This window comes from Cydia pomonella, chromosome 26 (genome assembly GCF_033807575.1).
Source record: "Cydia pomonella isolate Wapato2018A chromosome 26, ilCydPomo1, whole genome shotgun sequence".
NCBI classification, from domain to species: Eukaryota; Metazoa; Arthropoda; class Insecta; order Lepidoptera; family Tortricidae; genus Cydia; species Cydia pomonella.
In genome coordinates, this window is record NC_084728.1 from 5,408,502 (window position 1) to 5,431,024 (window position 22,523).

Consider the following 22,523-nt stretch of genomic DNA (forward strand, 5'->3'; position numbering starts at 1 on the left):
TCGGTTAGCTAGTTGGCAAATACATTGCGAGTTTGCGTAGGCCCTTTAGTAATTGATTCAATTTGGTGTGGATAGATGGCGGTGGCATCAGATTGAAGTACGTAGTGAAGTTCGATTTACGCTTAGGACTTAATAGAGATAAGAAATATAACCCTAGATTAGCCACATTGCGAGTTTGCATGGCCCTTTAGTAGTTGGTTCAATTTGGCGTTGTTAGATGGCGGTGATATCAAAACAGAATCGAGTTCTACGAACTCTGTACTATATAATTTTCTAGTCAGTATTTGAATGGTTTACTGTAATATTTAAATGTATACAGGCATATTAAAATCAAATAATATTCCAATTAATTTTAAATTCGATATAGAATGTACCTGACATGTAACTTGTCGTTATTAATAATTAATAAAGTATTTGTATTTGAATGTAGTTGTGAAGTTCGACTTTATTTACGGGTCTAAGGCTGTGTTTTCACTAGAGATGTGCGAGGATATGTAGCGAGGTATGCGTATGTCCAAAACTTTGTTCAAGGAGCACTTATGGGATCACTTCGGTCTTAGAAATCGGTTAATAGTACATTATTGCAGAGGTCGGAAATGGGCAATTCGTGGATGAGTTTCGATTTCGCTTCGGGTCGTCCGACAAAGAAGACGAATCCACGAATTGCTGTTCCTGCCGAGGCACATATAGTGCTTTTCTCCCAACATGCGAGGAAATCAGGTAAAATAAACATAATTTAAGCATCAACCACCACTCAAATCGAACCAGCACATCAAAAACGTCAAAAATAATTTCCCTCTTTAATAATTTTTTAAAAGTTAAAGGCACAACTATTCAGCCATTCAGTACCATTCAATATAATTGTACAATATAAGCTGTCTTTGCAGGCATGACATCCTTAAAAAATATATAAAAGTTATATAGCCTTTGATTTTATTCAGCGGTATTGGCACGATCATACACGACGGGCTTATCTATCATAAAGCTTGAAATGATGCTGGCGCGTCGTGTAGACGCAGCTCACGGCCATATTAACTGGCTATTTGCGTTTTTCTTAGTCGATACTTGTTTTTAAAAAGTAAAAAAGCGGCCAAGTGCGAGTCGGACTCGCCCATGAAGGGTTCCGTACCATTTATGACGTATTAAAAAAAATTACTTACTAGAACTTCAAACCAATTTTCGGTGGAAGTTTGCATGGTAATGTATATCATATATTTTTTTTAGATTTTTCATTCTGTTATTTTAGAACTTACAGGGAGGGGGACACACATTTTTTCACTTTGGAAGTGTCTCTCGCGCAAACTATTCAGTTTAGAAAAAAATTATATAAGAAACCTAAATATCATTTTTGAAGACCTATCCATAGATACCCCACACGTATGGGTTTGATGAAAAAAGATTTTTTGATTTCAGTTCTAAGTATGGGGAACCCCCAAAATTTATTGTTTTTTTTTCTATTTTTGTGTAAAAATCTTAATGCGGTTCATAGAATACATCTACTTATCAAGTTTGAACAGTATAGCTCTTATAGTTTCGGAAAAAAGTGGCTGTGACATAATCGGACAGACAGACGGACATGACGAATCTATAAGGGTTCCGTTTTTTGCCATTTGGCTACGGAACCCTAAAAACAATACAGTAATTAATAGAATCAGGCGTTACTTTGCGGAAATCCATGCTAATTAAAACAAGAAATATTACTTTGCTAATCCGCGAGAAAATAACGTGTTAGTCAATCAGTGCTAACCCGTTATACTTACTTGCGTATTTTTACATGCAATTAATGTTCCCACCCTCCCACCGCAAAAATAAATACGCAAATAAATATAACAACCCACCACCAAAAGTACAAAACTCGACACGTGTTTCGCCTCTCTACGAGGCATCCTCAGGAGATGCTGGAGATGTTGAGTCAGTTGTCGGGTGTCAGACCGTCAACATCTCCAGCATCTCCTGAGGATGCCTCGTAGAGAGGCGAAACACGTGTCGAGTTTTGTACTTTTGGTGGTGGGTTGTTATATTTATTTGCGTTTTTATTTTTGCGGTGGGAACATTAATTGCATGTAAAAATACGCAAGTAAGTATAACGGGTTAGCACTGATTGACTAACACGTTATTTTCTCGCGGATTAGCAAAGTAATATTTCTTGTTTTAATTTACAATACAGTAATAATGTCCCGTCCGCTAAAACACGACAATAATGGTTTGAATTTTTTTAATTTGAGTTTGACCATAACGAAGAACTTCCCGTACTATTTTTGCTACAATAAGGTGAACATTTCCGAGCATATTGGAGAAAATGCGTTTTTCAAGGATATATTTACACCCACATAGGACAATACGTACACCACGCCAATATTACAATACTGTCGATCTCAAAATCTCACGCAACCAAACACGTTTACTGCAACACCTAACTGAACTTGAACTTCACCTGTGCGCAAACGACTCTTGTTTGCCAATGGAATTTCAACTTTATTGTTTATGACTAAGGATCAGAGTTAGACTAAATGTTGATAATTACTTACATTACATTAACTTCATTATAAACGTCCTATTGAAATTTTATATGCATATAAAATGTAACAAATCGCTTCGTATTATGGCGGGATTCCACCAGTGTGCGGCACTAAGCATATACAGTCATAGCAGTCAAAATCGTGGCTTCGAACCTCCGTTGTGATGTATAGAGACCGTGCGTGTTGGAGGGTCTGCCATCTCGTGACCCAAGTCGAAAGAGAACTTCACGCTTCTAAGCAGGTGCGGCCCCCTACACTATAAACGCTGGCTCTATTTCTCGTAGTAGGGTCTGCCATCTAGTGGCTTAAATCTAAAAATGGAACCTTGACATAATGCTTCGCGCCAATGAATAGGGGGCTTATGTGCTGCCGTCTACAGTTCATGCATGCTCCCTAGAACAGAAAAAATCGTTCTCGAAAAATATGCAAAAAGATGAGTTCGGTCAGGAACCTTAATTTCCTTGTCAGACACAAACAAAGAGGTTAAATATGCGCCGGCAGCTGTCAAGCCATAAAGAACTGTCAAACTTTTCATACAACCTGCCATGACAATACTCGTACGCATCAATAATATTGATGTTGTTGCGTCTAGTGCCTAATTCGTGTAGTATGTCGAATCCAGGATATCTAGACTGCTGAATAAAACTATAGCGGACTGTATACACTAATTTAATTACTGGTAATTACAGAGGTAGTTATAATTATTTTTGGCGCGACGCGATATGTGTGCGTTCCGCGAGCCGTAAGTTCGATTCTGACGGTCCCCCCGCGGACCGGCCCCGGTCCCCGTCGCTGGCTAACCGGTCCGGTGACGTGACGGTGGACGTCATCGCTGTTGCTGTGGAGTTAATTCGATGCGGCGGCGGGCTTGTCGCCAACAATGTTCTTTTCAAGCCATTCTATCCGGTTACAATAATTGCCTTTTATTTAAATCGACCAAAACAAAAGACGATCACCATTCCCGTCCTACGAGATGGCGCTGACCTTTCTAGAACTTTACGGATGCAGGTTAATTATACTTCACTCCACACGTTAACGAATTTTAAACTATATTTCTGCGAAATACTGTTCAATTTCGTACACATCGACGAAGACCGTACCATCGTGAACTGTCGTATTACAGTGACATAGGATTTGTCCGCCATTGGTCAATTTTATTAGTGGTATGACATGACATAACTATTAGTATAATAAATTAATAGTTCAAAAGACACTAAAAAAACACGCTTTTTAACCTTAAAACCTGATCGTGTTCAAAGTCCATTACGTGACCTTTCTCACAAGTGCAAAGACGACTATGATACGATATTCCATCATGGAATGCCAGTGCCTATCTTACGGCTTCATCATCACACCTTGAAACCTAATCGTGGTCAAAGTTCATTACAAGACGAAGATACGATGTTCCATCATGAAGTTCCAGTTCATATCTTCCGGCTCCATTATCAGATCAGTTCGACAGTGCCATATTATTGTATTGTCATCAGAACTACATACAGCTGCCAATTTTTTAATGATTATAAGACTTAGGATATAATGTTCGCCCCTACGCAGAGTGTTGCGTAATATTCCACTTGTTTTTACGATAATCCATCGGTATATAGCTAACTATACAATTTGAAATAAATAAATCAAAAGATGCAAGGCTATACAGAACAATATAAGCAAGTAGGTGAACTAGTTTTAACTGAAGTTGTTAAGGCTAAATTTAAAACGATACTATTTTAATTCATTAAGAGGGACTTTAAAGAAAAAATAACTCATAATAATAACTTAGCGAATTCGGCGCCGTCGACTGGCCAGAAACGGTTTTGCACAGAGAAGCATGGCGGTCTTTGGTGTGAGGAGGCCAAGATCCACTTCGCGTCGCTGCGCCACAGCAGTAAGTAAGAAAAAATAATCACAAATGCATAAAAATGTCTAAGTCATCAATTAAATGCTTATAAAATACTCTTGTCTCCGCTAATGGTTGTCTGGAAAAGATCGTTTTTTTAGCTATAAGTCCGCCTGTAGTTACTTCTACCTTTGTTTATGTTTCTGGGCATGTATTGTAAACCGAGTGAGGTGTGCAATAAATATAGAGTATTAGGTATATTGTAAAAATAACCTATTTTTAATTCGGTTATATAACACTGTGTATCTCCATTTGTCCCATTGATGGGCGCTTAATCATATTACTCATTACATTTCAATCATTTATTTCTAAGAATATGGTACAATTTTGGTTTGCTGCCGGCATGCATCGTATGATCGCATCATGTATGTCGGCGATCACGTGGGACGGAAACAAATACACCATATAAATATCCACAAATTAGAATGTGCTCAATTTAATATACCTAAGAATTTACAAAGTCATCCATGTAACTAAAATGTATAGGTACACATATTTTTGATATTTCCTATTTCCCTGTGTCAACAATAATGATTATTAAAGTTGATGATAGGAAGAGTTTCTACCAAAGAGTGGAAATGGCACAAACGTGTTAAAATAACAAATTTCATGCAATGATAATTTTGCAAATAATGATGATTTGACGACCTGTCTGGCTTAGTGGGTAGTGACACTGGCTATGAATCCAATTGTTCCGGGTTCAAATCCTGGTAAGGGCATTATTCGTGTGATGAACACGAATATTTATTCCTGAGTCATGGGTGTTTTCTATGTATTTCAGTATATATAAATATTTATATACATACAAATAATAATGTCCTATAATCAGACCTCGGACAGAGTGTGCCATTTTTACGTCATTAATGTCAAGTGTAGATGTTAATATAGATATGCCTCAAGATGAAATATTAAAAAGAATTCATGAATAATAATTAAACAAAAATGACAGTGCATTATGTACAAAACGAGTAAGTATTATTTATTTATTCAAATTTTTCTTTGTTATTGGTTATTGTAATAAAGAACTATAATTTTTTCTAGATTTTCAATTTTCAACGCACTTCTTCTTGAGTTTAATATCCACTTATAGATGGAAAAAGACCTTTCTACTTCCACTGAAGTGAGCGGAGTGAAGTTGTACATTAAAATACCGTCCACACCTGTTCCTTCCGAAATTTTTTCAGCATAGTCCCTAAACAGATCTAAGTCTGGGTTTCTAGCTATGACGTCTTCTAATTTCTGACTGACAGAAGCAGACGAAGACCAGCTTATAACAGCTCTCACTTGGTCCAACGTTAAAAATGTATCTACGACGGATATTTTAGATTCCTGTAATTTTTTTAAGGCATATTCAATTATATGGAAATTCTCAACAATATATATTTTAGATTATTTCGTAAATTTTCAGTTTGTATAATTCTTTTCGCCACTCTTATCGACATTGCGTCTGACGATCTCAATGCCCATAGGACTACTTTTATTTCGTCAAAATATTTTTCGTAATATGCTGCTGCCGCTAGCCAAGTTCCCCATCTCGTAATCACTGGTTTTGGAGGCAGGGGCATATTAGGATATTTATCCTTTAATATGCGGATTCTATTAGGAGCCTTTAAAAATACTTTTTTAACGTTTGAAATGAGCAAATCCACATCTGGATACAGGGAACGTATTTTTTCGGCTACGCGGTTTAGCCCATGTGCCAAACATGTAACGTGTTTCAAATTAGGCAGATAAGTTTTCAAAATTCGGCCAGCCAGCAACATGTATGCAACACCATCAGTACTTAGCACCAGAACATTTCCAATTTTGTAGTCATAAGATTCGCCCCACATATTTTTCAGAGTGTCCATCACGAATACAGATATTGTTTGACCATTAACTTTTGATAATATTTTGCAGGCTATTAAATATGGTCTGTTAAATAAATTCAATGGCTTCACTAAAAAATGCACTATATATCTCCCTAAAGAGTCGGTTGATTCATCAAGAGAAATCCATATTTTTTCATTCGAAAGATTATCGTGTATTGAACTGATTTGCTTCTGATACAATTTATCCAAATAAACTTTCCTCAGCCATGATTCACTCGGGAGTGTAGGTTGGTTTGCACACTGGCAGCATAAATACTTAGAAAAAAACTGTTTGAAAGCCGGGTTCTTCATTTGTGACCATGGTATGTTACACAAAATGAGGAATCGAATTAAATTGAGATTGAAATCCTCATCAAACTTTCGATAATTGCCATTGTGCATTGGTCCCTTGATGTGTCTTTGCACATTACTTTTTTTAGTTGTCACTTTGGTTTTACATTTTGCACAAAAAATACTTTTATTACCGTCATATGTCATGTCAGGTTCATTTTCAATCCACTTAAGAACTGTTTTTGCTTTATATTTCGGCATACTCAAATTCGGAATAATCTCTCTTCTTAATTATTTATTTTTTATTAGCAAACTCAAATTGCTCACAAATTAAAATAACACAACAGAACATTAGAATGACATTAATGACTTTGTCATGATATTTCAATGTTAAATATGGCATCGTTAAATAGAGTTATTGTCTATCTAAAGAGGTATGATATCATATCAGTTATATTACTTTCATATGGATATATGTAATAATATGCTTATCATTTAAAGAGGCTTGCTATACAATTAATTTGTTTTGCTAGTTATGTAAAGATCTAAATAGAATAATTTAATTCGTTATTCAATTACATCACATCTGCCATTGAATGACTACGTAGGTATGTCCATATTATGCAAACTCTTAAAACAGCTCACCCTGTCCGAGGTCTGCCTATAATATATTTTTTTATACTACGTCGGTGGTAAACCAGCGTACGCATATCAGATTTTTGGCGCGAGGCGTAAATGTGATGTTTTTTGTTCCGATGTAGCCCACAAGATGGCAGAACCTACTATGAACAAGAAAACACGTGACGTGTAAATGTGCATGTTTATGGTTCCGATTCAGGCCACAAGATGGCAGACCCTCCAACGCGCACGGTCCCTATAGCAACTGTCAATGCTTCTTGACAGTTCCTATAAAAAGCTCGTATCTGGTAATGCCATGTTATGTCTCGATAATTTTTGCAGTGCTGCTCGGTAAATTTTCAAAATATAAATTACAGACTCATAATTCAGTGTAACATAAAAAAACTTCTTAATTCACGATTACACGGGCAAATTCTATGTCTGGTTTGATTATTGCCCGTATTGGATTTACACACTTTATAGGAAAACTATATCACAACCTCTTTTTTTTATACTACGTCGGTGGCAAACAAGCATATGGCCCGCCTGGTGGTAAGCAATCTCCGTAGCCTATGGACGCCAGCAACTCCAGAGGAGTTACATACGCGTTGCGGACCCTAAAACTCCGCACCCTCGTACAATACATATAGTAGACGAACCTAAAAGTAGTTAAATAATATATCCGCCTTAGTCAATTCATTTATATGAAGAGCACTCAAAAAGTTAAGTCAGGTATAGGTAAAAACTTAAGTAAGTCACCTGTTGTATGTAGTTGTGACGTGTTCGAATAGACATTTGTTTTGTTTGTGTGTGTCTTTTAAACATGTATTGTCTATTCGAACACGTCACAACTACATACAACAGGTGACTTACTTAAGTTTTATATTTAATGTAATTAAACATCTCGCGGCTCAGTACGCCCCCTTAAGTGGAATAATAAAACTCGTCTGACATTTCGCTCGGCTGGTAGCAACTGGGCTATGGTCGCCTCTAATTATAATTATCCTGTGTATGAGGAAGGATACAATATCCTCTCGCCCTTGGCAGGTGTCAGTGACCCTGTGAGACCCATGGATTAACTTGGCAAATATTGAGTAGGTACTCTATGAAAAGCCTGTGCTGTTTAAAGCAAGCCTAACCTACCTCTAAGCACATTAAAATTCAAGATACCAAAATGTATGTATATATGTAAGTATGTATGTATATGTATATATATATATATATATATATGTATATATTTTTTGTATATAGTAATAATGTAGTCTATCTTAACTTTATATGTGTAGTATATGTATTATATTGTATTTTTACTACTTTTTTTCTTTATTTTTATTTTTTTGCACCACCCGTTAACTTCGTTCGCCATCTCACTATCTGAAGGTTGTCTGGAAGAGATCGCTGTTTAGCGATAAGTCCGCCTGTTGTTACCTACCAATGTGTATATGTAATCAATTTCTGTATCTGTTTTTTATGTAGTGTGCAATAAAGAATTTTATTATTATTATTACGGGTTCTTTAAATATCTCAGTACACAGAGTACTGGCGTAATGAAGTACACGGGCCAAGGCCAAGTGCATTTCATATTTTAAAAAAAAAATGTAGTGTCTGGTCTAGGTCTGTGTGGCTATATCATTCTGTAAAAATTTTCGGGTGATTCGGCAAGTATTCAGAATTACAGCTTTCTGCATAACAATGTAAGACGATGGAGGTAATGACAGGGATTTTAAGGAGGTGTGTAATTGTGGCGGGATGACACCTGTGGTAGACAAAACAATGGGTACTATGGTAACGTTGTTTAGCTTCCATATCCGGGTTATTTCTTCCTTTAAGTCGGTGTATTTGGATAATTTTTCAGCTATTGTACTTTGGATGTTATGGGTGTTAGGGATAGCTATGTCTATCAAAAGGGCTGTTTTCTTTGTTTTGTCTACCACAGTTATATCTGGTCTATTATAATGTGTGGTTCGGTCTGTTAGTATAGCTCTATCGAAGTACATTTTATAAGTATTATTTTCCAGGACATTAACAGGTGTGTATTTGTAGTAAGCAGTGGCTGGAGGATGGATTAGGTGGTATTTAAGTGCAAGTTTTTGGTGAACTATATTTGCTACCTGGTCGTGCCTGTGCTTATAATCAGTTTGTACTATTGCTCTGCATGCTCCGGTTATATGCTGAATGGTTTCTGCTGAACTGCTGCACTTCCTGCATAAATCTTCGGCTCTGTTTTTAATTATGTACTTTTGGTAATTTCGAGTCTCAATAACTTGATCCTGGATAGCCATGATGAAGCCCTCCGTCTCTGGGAAAAGTTCGCCACGATTCAGCCATGCGTTCGACGCCACTTTGTCGACATTTGGTTGGCTTAAATCGTGACGGTGTCTTCCGTGTAGGGACTTTGCGCTCCATTCAGCTATTTTGGTTCTATGGTCTGTTAGAAATTCAGTTTTTTGGGTAGTTCTGTCTTTCAGGTTCAAGGGCGTAAATTGGCGGTCGTTCTGTTCTATGGCTTTATGGATGGTAGAGGAAACTGACTTTTGGTGAAAATACTTTCTCAGTGTCAATATTTGTTTGTTATGGAGGTTTGTTATATCTATAAGCCCTCTGCCGCCTTCCTTCCTTGGCAGAGTCAGTCTTTGAAGGCATGATCTAGGGTGGTGTTTTCTGAACTTAGTCATCGTGGTATGTATTACACGCTGCAGAGATTTGAGGTCCGATTTATTCCATCTGATAATGCCAAAAGAATATGTTAAAATAGGTATCGCGTATGTATTGATTGCTTTAATTGTATTTCTTGAGTTTAGCTGAGTTTTGAGTATTGAATTGAGTCTGTGCTTGAACTGTGTCTTTAATTTGTCCTTCGTTTCTTTATAATGAATGCGTTGTGATTGCAGATATCCTAAATATTTGTATCCTGTAAGTTCATCTAATGGGTCTATTGCTTCTCCAGTCTCTAAGGTGTAACTGTGTCTGTAGCTTCTTCCTGCTTTCATTGAATTAATTTTACATTTATCTATCCCGAAATTCATTTTGATGTCCTGTGAGAATATTTCTGTCAGGTTAGCCAGTCGGTCCAGGTCAACTTCGTCAGAGGCATACAGCTTAATGTCATCCATGTACAGAAGGTGGTTTAGTTGTACGTCGGTTTGGTTGGTATGTCTGTCATTTGTGTCAGGTTGATATTTGAGTGAGTATCCTATGTTAGTGCTATTAAGTATATTGGATAAGGGGTTGAGTGCTAGACAAAACCAAAGTGGGCTGAGTGCATCTCCTTGGAAAATGCCTCGCTGTATTTTGATTAGGTTTGATTCGATTGTGCCCGTTGGTGTAGTCAGTCTAAGTCGAGTAGTCCAGTGTTGCATTGTTACCTGTAGGAACTGTATAATTTGTGGATGGATTTTATATAGATCCAGTACTTTAACTAACCAGGAATGGGGTACGGAGTCATATGCTTTCTGATAGTCTATGTACATTGAGTGTAGGTCTGATTTATTTTTGAAAACCTGGTTTAAGATAACAGAATCAATGGTTAGTTGTTCTTTACAACCTTGGCTCAGTTTCTTGCAGCCCTTTTGCTGTTCTGCGAGAATATTATAGCTATGGACGTGTTTGTAAATTAGCTCGGAAATACAACTTGTGATTATTTTGTAGATGGTCTGTAAACATGTAATAGGTCTATATTTAGCTGGGTTTTTGGAGTCATTGGGGTCTTTTGGAAGCTTGTACGTTGTTCCTGTAGTGATATATATGGGCATGGTTTCTGGGTGCAAAATAAAATTATTGATGTGATTGTACAAATAGGGATGGAGTACAGTAAATTTCTTGTACCAGAAACTGTGGATATGGTCAGATCCTGGCGCTTTCCAATTGTGTAAATTTCGTATTACTTCAGCAAAAGTTTCCATTGGGATGGCTTCGAACTTCATTTCATTGACTCTACTGTTAGCCATATTCTCAGTTTCTATCCATTCAGCTTGATTGTTGTGTGCAACAGGGTTTTGCCAAATATCAGCCCAGAATTTGTGTAAGGTTTCTGTATCTGGTCCATTGTGAGAATTAGAACGTTGTTGGCTGTTTTCGTGGTTATTGGTACTGGCGGATTTAATTTGTCTGTAAAACTGCTTTTCGTTGTTAACAAACTGGAAATTTTGGTCTTTTCGGAGTGTGCAGGCTTTGTACCTATGAAGACGACACGACGCGACTGCAAGTTTTTGTTTTAAGGTGTCTAAACATTGTACCAAGTTTGTGTTCAATACTTCATGTGTAGAGTGGATCTGATACCATTTTCGGATACTTTCTACTTGTAAACTAAGATTTCTACTTCTACTGCCATTAATGTACTGTGTTAACCTACCTATTTTTACTCTCAGATCCTTTATTTTCTTATCTAATCTGTGTTCCCAGTTTGGCTTTTTCCTTTTGCGGGGTGGGTGTGATGTGACAGGTGGAATTAAATTGAGCTTTGTACCGTTAGCTTTGGCAGCTGTCCAGCTAGCGCAGTATATTATTGTTTGAAGGGTGAGGAAATCAGTTTCGTTGTCAACCTTTTCTGGTAGGATTATGTTATTTATATAAGCAACTATGTTCGCAAATCTCTTGGATGGTTTCTGTTTGGGTATAAAAGGTCTGCTAGTGGGATCAGTATCTTTGAAATGTTCAAACACTTCTGAAAATATTTCATTAATTTCAGGGTTATCTAAGTCAGGTTGATGTTGGGACGCATGTGTGTTTGTATTTGTTTGGGAACTGTCAACAAGGGGTTGTATTTCGTTAAACATTTCATTGCTGTCTATAAATATTTGGCTATCTGGCATGATATTGAAATCTCTAACTATATTTGTCTGGTGGGTGTCTGTAAGCTCTTTTTCTACTTCTTGTCTGATTTCTTTAAACCTCTGGTCAGTAATATATTTGTTGTAAATAATTGTTCTCCTCTGATCAGCTACTCTTTGTTCGCTTACATGAGCAAGGGATGGGAATTTGGCAATAAACTGTTCATGTAATTGTTTTCGGTATGCTGTCCTGTTCGTTTCTAACTTGGTTATGTGTAAGTAAAGTCGGATTATGGCCTCGTTTTGCTCATTCGTCCATCTCCTTCTGGTTTGTGTGGTGAGGGGCATTTGTGTTTGTTGTGTGTCTAATTGTGATGATGACATTTGGGTGTGTATTTGTATATTTGTTTGTACTACTTGTAACTCTTCTTTAACTTCTGTGTAAATTCTGTCTATTGTTGTTTGAGGCAGCATTTTTAGTCGTTCCACAGCTCGTCTCTGGTCCCCGACTCTTTGTCGGCTGACTTTCATTTGGGGAAATTTGTCTGTAAATTTTAAATGAAGTGCTTCTAAGTAGTTTCTCCTGTCTGTGTCTAATGCTGTAAGGTAGAGGTATGTGCGTAGTATGAACTCGTTCATTTCGGATGTCCATCTGTTACGCTTAGTAGATTCACCTTCGGTGGGTACAGTATCGATATCCTCGTCTAAGAGGGCATCCTGCACAACATCCTCGGGGTTAATACTAGATATGGTGGACTTGGATCTAGTCATATATGAAGGGCGAGTCGCCCGACTCGGCTGTAGCATCAACATCGGGGGCCCGCCTGCTCAGCTCCCGATGACCGGCTGTAGTAATTTGATCGACGCGGGCCCGCCTGCTCAACTCCGCGCCACCGGCAGTTCGTATACTGTGGCATCCAGTACCGGCTCCAGATGCGCCCCGGCGACCCCCGGGCAGCGACCGCAAATTATACCTACAATTCTTACCTGGTTCCATGATGAATCGAAGGTTGGGACCGTTAGTTTGGGAAGTGATTTAGCAGGATGTTTGCTAACTTTATTAGTTCAGCCGTAAGAACGGGTGTGGTCAAGCTGTTGTAGACCAATTATAGCTCTTCTACCCGTAAGCCCCCCTACCACGACAAGGTGGTCCCACAGGGGGGTTATTATTATTATTATTATTTTCAAGATTTCTCTTTCTCAGCCTAAGCTGGTAATTATAGTATCATCTACGGGCCAGAGCCAAGTAGATGAAACGTCGGATCAGGTTCAATTAATTCTTTCATCTTCTTGCAGAAACCTTCGTACGATTCTGCAAGTATTTAGTATAGCTGCTTTCTTATTATTATGTCACTGAAATGAACAATATCTGCAAGACCGAGCTTTGCTCAGAAAACATATAAAAACTAAAAAATTCGCGTTTTCCCAGAGATAAGAATTAGCTAGATCGATTTTTCGCCCCCGAAAACCCCCATATAGCAAATTTCATCGAAATCGTTACAGCATACTATTATATATATATATATATATATATTATATTGTTAGTTTAAAGGTATAAAATAGGATAGACATGTTTACATAAAACAGACAAAACAAAACAAAAATGTTATGTACAAAGGCGCACTTATCCCTAAAAGGGATCTCTTCCAGCTTACCTGTGAGAAAATGCGAAAGGATCAAACACTAGCACGTGAAAGACAAATTAATATGAACAATACCAATATGAGAATTTTGGATACACATAAAGTAGGACGAGAGCAATAAATAATAATAAAATAAAATAAAAACTAGAAAACCAGTAATATGAATAAAGCAAATTATAAACATACTTATTCATAAACCTATATACACCTATACCGGGTGTTTCCTGTAACAAGAGCAATAAATTAAACTGTAGGCTGTACTCCTCAAACTCACCAACATTTGTTCAGCAACTTTTAGAAATAACTTATATTACACATTGAAGTTAATTCTAAGACGCAATGTATGGCGAATATTGTTAAGTTTAAAGCGTGACAAGCAACGTCAAACACACTGCTGATGCCAGCGTACATTAAAAATAATATTAAATTTGTATGAAAAAGATAAAATCTAAAGATTTCATAATTTTTTAAAGTTGTTAATCAAAAGTTATATGAGTTATATCGTTTTAGAAGTACAATATATGGTTTAATTATTTGCTCGTGTTACAGGAAACACCCGGTATATAACATACACATATAATATACATATGAGTAAAAGTATATAAATTTGCTTTTTTTTAAATTCAAAACTGATCTGTGATTGGCTCTAGTCACACCTCACGGAAAGTGAAGACAGGGCCCAAGATGGAGCTCACCGGTTCAGTAGTAGCCTATTCACTCTTGCTTTAAAGAGACCGAGGTCATATTTATCAGGGAATACAGATGGCGGGAGCGCATTCCATTCTTTGTAACAACTGGACTATAGTCGCCTTAATAATTATTATCCTGTATGTTGAGAAAAATGTACGATACGTAAATGGACCCGGGTACGTCCTTAAACTGGACCCGGGTACGTCCTTAAACTACGTCCATAAGAGAGGTATGGGCATTGTGAATGTCATCTCGCTTTGTGTGGTAGGGCACAGCGAGTGGATGTCATTCCAGATCTAGAGCAGAGCCCAACTGGGGAAGTACCTCCACCTTACAGAAAACAGCAGCCAAATAACACTAGACCCTACTCATAGTGTTGTGTTCCTGCCGGTGAGTAAGGTTGCCAGAGCTCAACGAGGGGGGCGGGTTTAGGGTCGGCAACGCGCATGTAACTCCTCTGGAGTTGCAGGCGTACATAGGCTACGGAGACTGCTTACCATCAGGCGGGCCGTATGCTTGTTTGCCACCGACAAAGTATTTAAAAAAAAAAAGATATCCTCTCGCCCTTGATTTGTGTCAGTGATCCTCAGAGCAGTGCCCCAACCTCCCAACCCGCACTGAATAAGCGTCGCGAAAATTGACCATTGCTCTTTAAGAAACGCGTCGGTTTTATGAAACATACGTCTAATGATGATTACTGTACCCCTAATGTAAATAAATTCGATTTCGAAACGTGACGTACGCGTTTGCGTTTAGTCTCATTTTGTATTGGATTTAGAAAGAGCGCGCCAAGCGGGACGTTTTGGAAACTCAAAATCCTATACAAAATGAGACTTAACGCAAACGCGTTCGTCACATTATGATGTCGATCAAATTTACACTAGGGGTACTGAAATGCTTAACTTGCTTAGTTTTAATTTCAGCCTATTGGGTCGAAATGTTAGGGCCATGGGGGCCCAGCGCCCGACGTTTTTATAAGGATTTAGCGTCGCGTTTGGTGGTGCCACGGGGGACCAAAGGGCTGGTCGGTGTTTTGCCCAAAGAATAAGCATCGCTATTCAACGCGGAAATGCGGCCAGCCTGCTGGGCACACTGCCTGCTGGCGGCGGGTTAGAGGTGTTTTCTATTTGTTGTTTTTTTTTAATGTATATTTTTATAGTAAGTTGACGAAGCCTGTTGCGGATTTTACCTCTGTATTGTTTCATGACGAAGCCTGTAGCTGATTGTGAGTTCGTATTAACTATTTTGGTCTAAATGTTATTGATATGGATCATAGAGTCCGTCTAAGCCAAATTTTCACCGACGTGAACGGAACAAAGTGAGGAGTGTCATTACAAATGTCATATTTTCATTCGATTTGACATTTATGATGACATCGCCACACTTTATTACTGCAAATACCACGCAGAGTTAGTTTGGTCCGACTATAGCTGAAAACGGATCGTTCGTAAGCCTTACATACCTACCTATATAAAACGCTGGTTTCATGCTTATGATGATACCATTAAATAAGTTTAAAAATATGTGAATGTTATCTAATGTGTCGTTATTTCAATATTTCGGTGAATTTTGCTTCAAGTACAGATTTCAAAGCAATCCTCGCAACTATGTTTAAGAAAAAAGAAGAAATGATCTCGAGTTAACTCGATCTAAGCTTTAACATTTCATAAGAAAGTAATCTTTTACACTCATAAGTCATAAGTTAACTCAATTACACAATGCATCTAATCTAAACCACACGCATGCACGAATGCATTTAATTTTCTTACGCAACTCCCAAAAAACACGCATCAAACATGGCGCGTTGGCGCCTCGCCCCATCATCTGTCAAAATGCGCGCGCATTTCCTGCATTCCCGCGCTGCAACTTTTTTAATTTCTTTTTTTTTTAAGGCAAAGATCATCCAGTTTCCAGCCAGTTTGTTCTATATTGAGCTGATATATAAGCTAAACGGGTGCGATGGGAGGCATCAGTAGCCTTCGAGACGCAAGATGAGAGTTCTGGTCAGTAGTTTTGTCTAGTGTTTTTTTTTTAAGTGTAGTGCGGGGAACAAAGAAAGTGTTTTTTCAGATAGCTTTATCTTGATTAAGTAAACAGTGCAGTATTAAAATAGATAGAACTTACTTTGCTTCAGTTTAATCTAATAGACCGTTTTCTTTGTGTTAATTATAAATAAATATTTTGTATAGTTTTTATAATCAAATATAATAGGAAATAAAATATGAAACCATAATGTTAATATCTCTAAAGCTGTTAAAATCATAATTGGTGTCTATGATTAATAAACTTTACAATAAAAACATAATTTCTTCGTAACATTTATTGTGACACTTTAGTTAATTGACAGTTTGCTTTTTTTATACACTTAAGTAAGTAAGTAAGTAAATATTCTTTATTGTGCACCATACAGTTAAAAATAGATATGAATTCAATTCAATTCAAATATACTTTATTCATGTAGGCCTAGCAACAAGCACTTATGAATAGTAAGACAGTATTACATATAATTATCTTAATCTAATTATCAGAGCAATTTATTGATGTTGTAAATATTATTCCATATATAATACTAATGAATATAATTCATAGATCAAATTTAATACTAAAACTTTCACAAAATATAGTCATACAAAAAAAAAAAAATATATAAAAAATACTAGTCTAGATTGTTTCTAGAATAAATTCTAAATGTCAAACAAATATAATAAAAACAACAAAGGAAATACATGCATTGGAATATCCATTTCATCATCATTATTCAAATATAATAAATAATTAATCATTTCGAATCACAATTAATCCCACGTTGTTTTATCATTCATGTAGTCTTGTGTGGTATAATAAGCTTTAGAAATAAGTTTACGCTTTACATGATTCTTAAATTTATTAATTGGTAACTCAGTAATATGGTTTGGAAGTTTATTATAAAATCTCACACAATTACCCATGAATGATTTTTTAATTTTATGGAGCCGAGTGAAGGGCACGGCGAACTTATGTTTATTTCTAGTATTAATATTATGAATGTCACAATTTTTCTTAAAATCGGCAATATTTTTATGCACATACAGAATATTCTCATAAATGTATTGACAGTGCACTGTCATGATGTCAATTTCCTTAAATTTATCTCTCAGTGAGTCTCTATGGTTCATTTTATATATTGCTCGAATAGCCCTCTTCTGCAGAACAAAAATGGTATTTATATCTGAAGCACCACCCCACAGTAAAATACCATATGACATAATGCTATGGAAGTAACTAAAATATACTAATCGAGCTGTTTTTACATCAGTTAACTGACGGATTTTGCTTACTGCAAAAGCTGCAGAACTCAGTCTATTCGAAAGAGTAGCAATATGGGGACCCCACTGGAGTTTAGAATCTAAAGTTATACCAAGAAAAACTGTACTATCAACTAATTCCAATTCCTCATCCTTCACAATGACACTTGTTTTTACATGCCTTACATTACTAGTGACAAACTTAATACATTTAGTCTTATTCTCATTTAACAATAAATTATTAACATTGAACCAATTTACTACTTTTGAAATAGCATCGTTTACATCATTGTAAGCTTGTTGCTGTCGTTTGACATTGAAAATAAGTGAAGTGTCGTCTGCAAACAATACTATATCATGGTGGGTCTTTACAAGGAATGGCAAGTCATTTATGTAGATAAGGAACAGGAAAGGTCCCAATATTGACCCCTGTGGTACACCCATAGAGACCAATGACCCCGGTGATCGCTGTCCATTCACATCGACCCTTTGTATTCTACCATTTAAGAAATAGAAATAGAAAAGAAATAGAAATGAAAAAACACGTAAAAGTTAGGTAACAACAGGCGGTCTTAAAGATGTAGGTACACTTAACCATTTCTTTTTAATTTTATTTGTTACAACACTTTTTTCTGTAGTAATTTTATTTATTTATTTAATCTTTATTGCACAATACATGATAGTACAAATGGCGGCCTTAATGCCTTGAGCCTACCAGTCAAGCAATGGGATAAACCAGAAAGATGTAGGTGCAGTGTCTTTTAGAACAAAGGAAATTTTAACCATTGCAAATGAAATTTTGATATGACAATGGAATTACCTTACAGAATCAAAGATAATTTAAAACCTCTGCCAATTCCCACTAATTAAAATAAAAGTACATATTTCTTTGCTTTAATCCTTTTCCAGGCATAGTAATAGTATGATTTATCGACCACATACGCGCCATTAGAATTTCAACTTTAACATTCCGATTTACGGTTCAAATTAGATTACACTTTCAGGAAATGTTACTTGTCTTCAAATGAATCATCCAAGCTGGATTAATTGGCATATATTTGGATTTTTTTGGGAAAACCTTGTAGATTGGTGCGGAAAAGGGTAAAATAACAAAGTTCTAAGTGTGCTCAATAAGTTTATAGTCGGACCAAGCTAATTCTAGATGCCATTTGACAAAGTGTGGGAATGTCGTCATTAATATCAAATTAGTGTAAAAATATGATGCTTATAATGACACTGTCTGACTACATACTATTCAAGTCATTGCAAAGAGGCGGACTACACGCCAATGAAATACACACATCAACCTATACTTCGTAAATCAACCTACACAGTTACAAAGTGCTCGCGTGACGACTAAATTAAAAACGAACCGATTAACATAAATCAATTAATCAATTTTATATCGAAGCTTTTAAAGTGGTTTAAGAGTTAATTAATGTATAGTTACTGTACTTGTACAAAAAGAGAAACATACAACAGGAAAAACACACATTACTACAAAGGCGGACTTATCCCTTTCAGGGATCTCTTCCAGTTAACCTTTGAGCAATATTACTGTTGTCTCATACGATATCATTCATTTCATAGCTATACGATTGTGGCAAACAAATGTTGTTTAGTATTAGCCTAATGTGACTTACGTGTTAAGTAACTGTATTTCTTTGTACGGACCCACCTACGGTTCAAGTTAATTGGGTTGCAAATACTAACGCTATGACACCTCCAATGTAACGTAAACCCTAACCACTTTATTCATAAACGTCTACTAAAGCTAACAAGCCGCTAATAATCGTTTGTCCCTTTTCGACGTATCGGTATGATGGAAAGGGACAAACGATTATTAGCGGCTTGTCAACTTTAGTAGACGTTTATGAATAAGGGGGTAAATGACTCAACATTTAAAGTACTTGACCGTATTTACTAATGCATTTAAGTTGGGGGTTTCCGGAAACATTAAACGGCATAGATTTGATTCACATTAAAATTCGCTTTGAAATTTTTCTATAAAATGGGTTTACCCGTGATTTAGATTTTTACTTCCAAATTAATCAATTGAGTAATGGCTAAAGTAAATACCTATGACCGATACGTAGGTAGTCAGACCAAGACAAGTCTGCAACGATTTTGATAGCACAAGTGCAAGTGTTAATTTATACGTCCAACTTCTATGAAAATATGACGTATAAATTGAAAACACTTGCCCTGCATGTGCTATCAAAGTCGTTGCAGGCTTGTCTTGGTCTGACTCTAATTATAATTTAATAGTTATAATAATTTACAGTCAGGACATCCAAATTATGACTACTGCGAAATCAAAAACGGTTTTATTAGATGTGCATTGCATGTGATGTGATGTCTGATTGCAATCCATTATAAGATATAACAAAAAGTTTAAGGATGCGTTTTCACTAGAGATACTCGTATGCGAGGATGTGTAGCGAGGGCTGTATGTGTTAAGAACCAATAGAATCACTTCAATTATTCATCTTATATGTTTTGTCATTTATCGACAGATCCTGTCCGCGATCTTCGCCTGCGCGGCCGCAGCGCCTTCGGCCCCTGTGGTCGCCATAGCCCCCATCATCCCCGCCGCTATCCCCACCTTATCCCCAGGGGATCTGCAGGCCGCCGCCATCGACGCCAAGGTTCAGGCGGAAGACCAGGCTCGGGCAATAGCGGAACAGGCGAAGCTAGCTGCTGAAGCGGCTAGGGATCAGGCGGAACTGGCTTTGGAGGGTCAGAAGGTGAGTTTAGATGTTAATTGGCTTTAATATGTCATCCCCACACTATCTCTTGGGCATCTACAGGCCGCAGCCATTGATGCCAATGTTCAAGCGGAAGACCGGACCAGGGCTATAGCCGATCAGAGCAGGCTAGCTTCTGATGCGGTCCAAAAACATGAGTGTAGATGGTGCGTTTGTCTCAACGAGCACAGCGCTCCGCTCTCTAAGCGTCTGCCATTCGTACATTATCAATTTATCACCTGGGGACCTGGGGACCAGGCCCGGGCAATAGCTGAACAGGCTAAGCCAGCGACTCATGTGGCTAGGGACCAGGCTGACTGGGCTTTAGAAGCCCAAAAAGTAAGTGCAGACTTCACATTCGTGATGTTCTGTCTTAACGATCAAAGCGCAATTCCTGAAGAGAAACGTCAATGTTAACGTCAGTGTTTGAAAATTGAGAATTATCGGCTCCCCGAAACACGTCCCGTGATGGCTAAAAATATGGCATAAACATAAAAACGACCAACCACCATGAAAAGAATGATAAGTGTTTCATAAAACATGTTTAACACAAAAAAATCCCACCTATTAACCATTAGCACCTACCGGTGTCGTAGCATTATTTTTATATGACAAAGTAATTACTACATGTGACTACCAGAACAACGCATTCTAATTTGAGCCCTGTTTTTTCCCAACTTTCCCAAAAACGAAAACATCTATAAACCTAAACCTAAAACTCGTATTTCTAACAGCCTTTAGCCTACGCGGCCCCAGCCCCCGTTCTTGCCATCGCCGCTCCCACCCCAGGGGACCTCCAAGCCGCTGCCATTGATGCCAAGGTCCAAGCGGAAGACCAGGCCAGGGCTATTGCAGACCAGGCGAGGTTAGCTGCTGAAATAGCGAGAGAGCAGGCTAAACTGGCATTGGAAGGACAGAAGGTAAATGACCAGCGCATTCTATGTTGAACCCTAGTTCATGCTTCTATAAAAGCTAAAATTTTGGTGGAAGACCAGGTGACTATAGCATAGCAGGCGAGGTTAGCTGGTGAAATAGCGAGAGAGCAGGCTGAACTGGAGTTGGTAGGACAAAAAGTAAATGACTTTTATATGGCTGGGCTAGGCTGAACTAGCGTGGAAAGGACAGAAGGTAAATCACTATTCTATGTCGAACCCTACGACTCAGGCTGCGGATCAGCAGAACCAGTGACTATTACAGGAAGTTTTTTTATACCCTAGCAATACTTTGGAGTGTGAATATATAGGTCATACTGAGCCACTTTTACTATGTGACCCACCCCGAAACTCCGTAATTAATGGGTGTTAAAAACATTGTAATATAACCATTTTTTTATTACAGGAAAAGGTGGAGGAAGTGACCTCCATAGTTAAAGAAAAAAACGAGGAACAATTCTGGAACGTAGAAGACAAGAAATGGCAAGCAGTAGACGCAGTGAAAACTATCGAAGCGAAAATCGACGGAGCGGTCGCGAACAACGCTGAGGCTTTAGCGAAAAGTGTGATTCCAGTGGTAGCTTCTATACCTTATGCTAACCTGGTGTACGCTCCTGGATTAATACCGCTGGTGAAAGAAGATAAAATAACTAAGACTGCTGAGGAAAAAGATAAGATAGAGACACCGAAATTGGAAGGGCTGGCGTTGACTCAGGGTATAGGGTTGGTTGGAGCCCCGTGGCCCCCCCTGACTTTGGTTCAACCGGGACTGATAGGGGCACCCCTGCCGCTGCAGTCTGTACTCACACCAATCATCAAACAATGGTAATTTAGGCAGTAGGCGGAATAAACGGTGATTTTTAAGTGTTCTTTCATTATTTTCCTAATTTACCCGAAACAATCATTTTTCAACCTTTAAAATTGCCAGCAGCCTCATCCTGAAATATTCTCACTGATATCGGTCCGTTCCAAATACCATAAAATAGATCTACTCTGCTTCCCACTGGGTAATCGCTTCTAATTCCCACTGGGCAATAAATAATTACTTACTTAATCGTGCCCCAACAGTTTTTATACAGTGTGTAAATTCAATACGGACATTACGGACACACCTTTAATCGGTGTTTAGCATATGACCTAAGAAGAGAAATTGCTTGCCTTGCTTAGAAATACAATAAAAATACTAACCATACAAAAAATATCGGCCCGCAATGTAAAGTAACACACATGTTAGATACGAACGTTTATAGGAAGCGTGCATTAACTGTAGGGGGCAGCACAGGAGC

The 22,523-nt window shown here is 37.6% G+C and overlaps 2 protein-coding genes across 9 annotated transcripts in view; one reads left to right on the forward strand and one right to left on the reverse strand.

Annotated features, from left to right (window-relative positions):
• LOC133531948 (WD repeat-containing protein 7) overlaps positions 1-22,523 on the reverse strand; it is a 163,443-nt gene that overhangs the window by 71,564 nt on the left and 69,356 nt on the right. The gene's annotated exons all lie outside the window — the stretch shown is intronic.
• LOC133531963 (pupal cuticle protein PCP52-like) lies at positions 691-22,101 on the forward strand. 2 transcript variants are annotated; one of them, XM_061870417.1, is made up of 4 exons: positions 691-720; positions 20,075-20,305; positions 21,040-21,225; positions 21,644-22,101. In XM_061870417.1, the coding sequence occupies exons 1-4, from the start codon at positions 706-708 to the stop codon at positions 22,064-22,066; spliced, it is 855 nt and encodes a 284-aa protein (XP_061726401.1). In that variant the 5' UTR covers positions 691-705; the 3' UTR covers positions 22,067-22,101. The 2 variants fall into 2 exon arrangements, with proteins under 2 accessions (XP_061726401.1, XP_061726402.1); XM_061870418.1 differs by lacking the exon at positions 691-720 and adding an exon at positions 16,148-16,277.

Bases quoted from the DNA above. Each gene is read 5' to 3' on its own strand.
- LOC133531963 (XM_061870417.1), top strand. The intron at 20,306-21,039 runs GTGAGTTTAGAT...TATTTCTAACAG, and splicing joins TGGCTTTGGAGGGTCAGAAG to CCTTTAGCCTACGCGGCCCC. The intron at 21,226-21,643 runs GTAAATGACCAG...TTTTTATTACAG, and splicing joins TGGCATTGGAAGGACAGAAG to GAAAAGGTGGAGGAAGTGAC.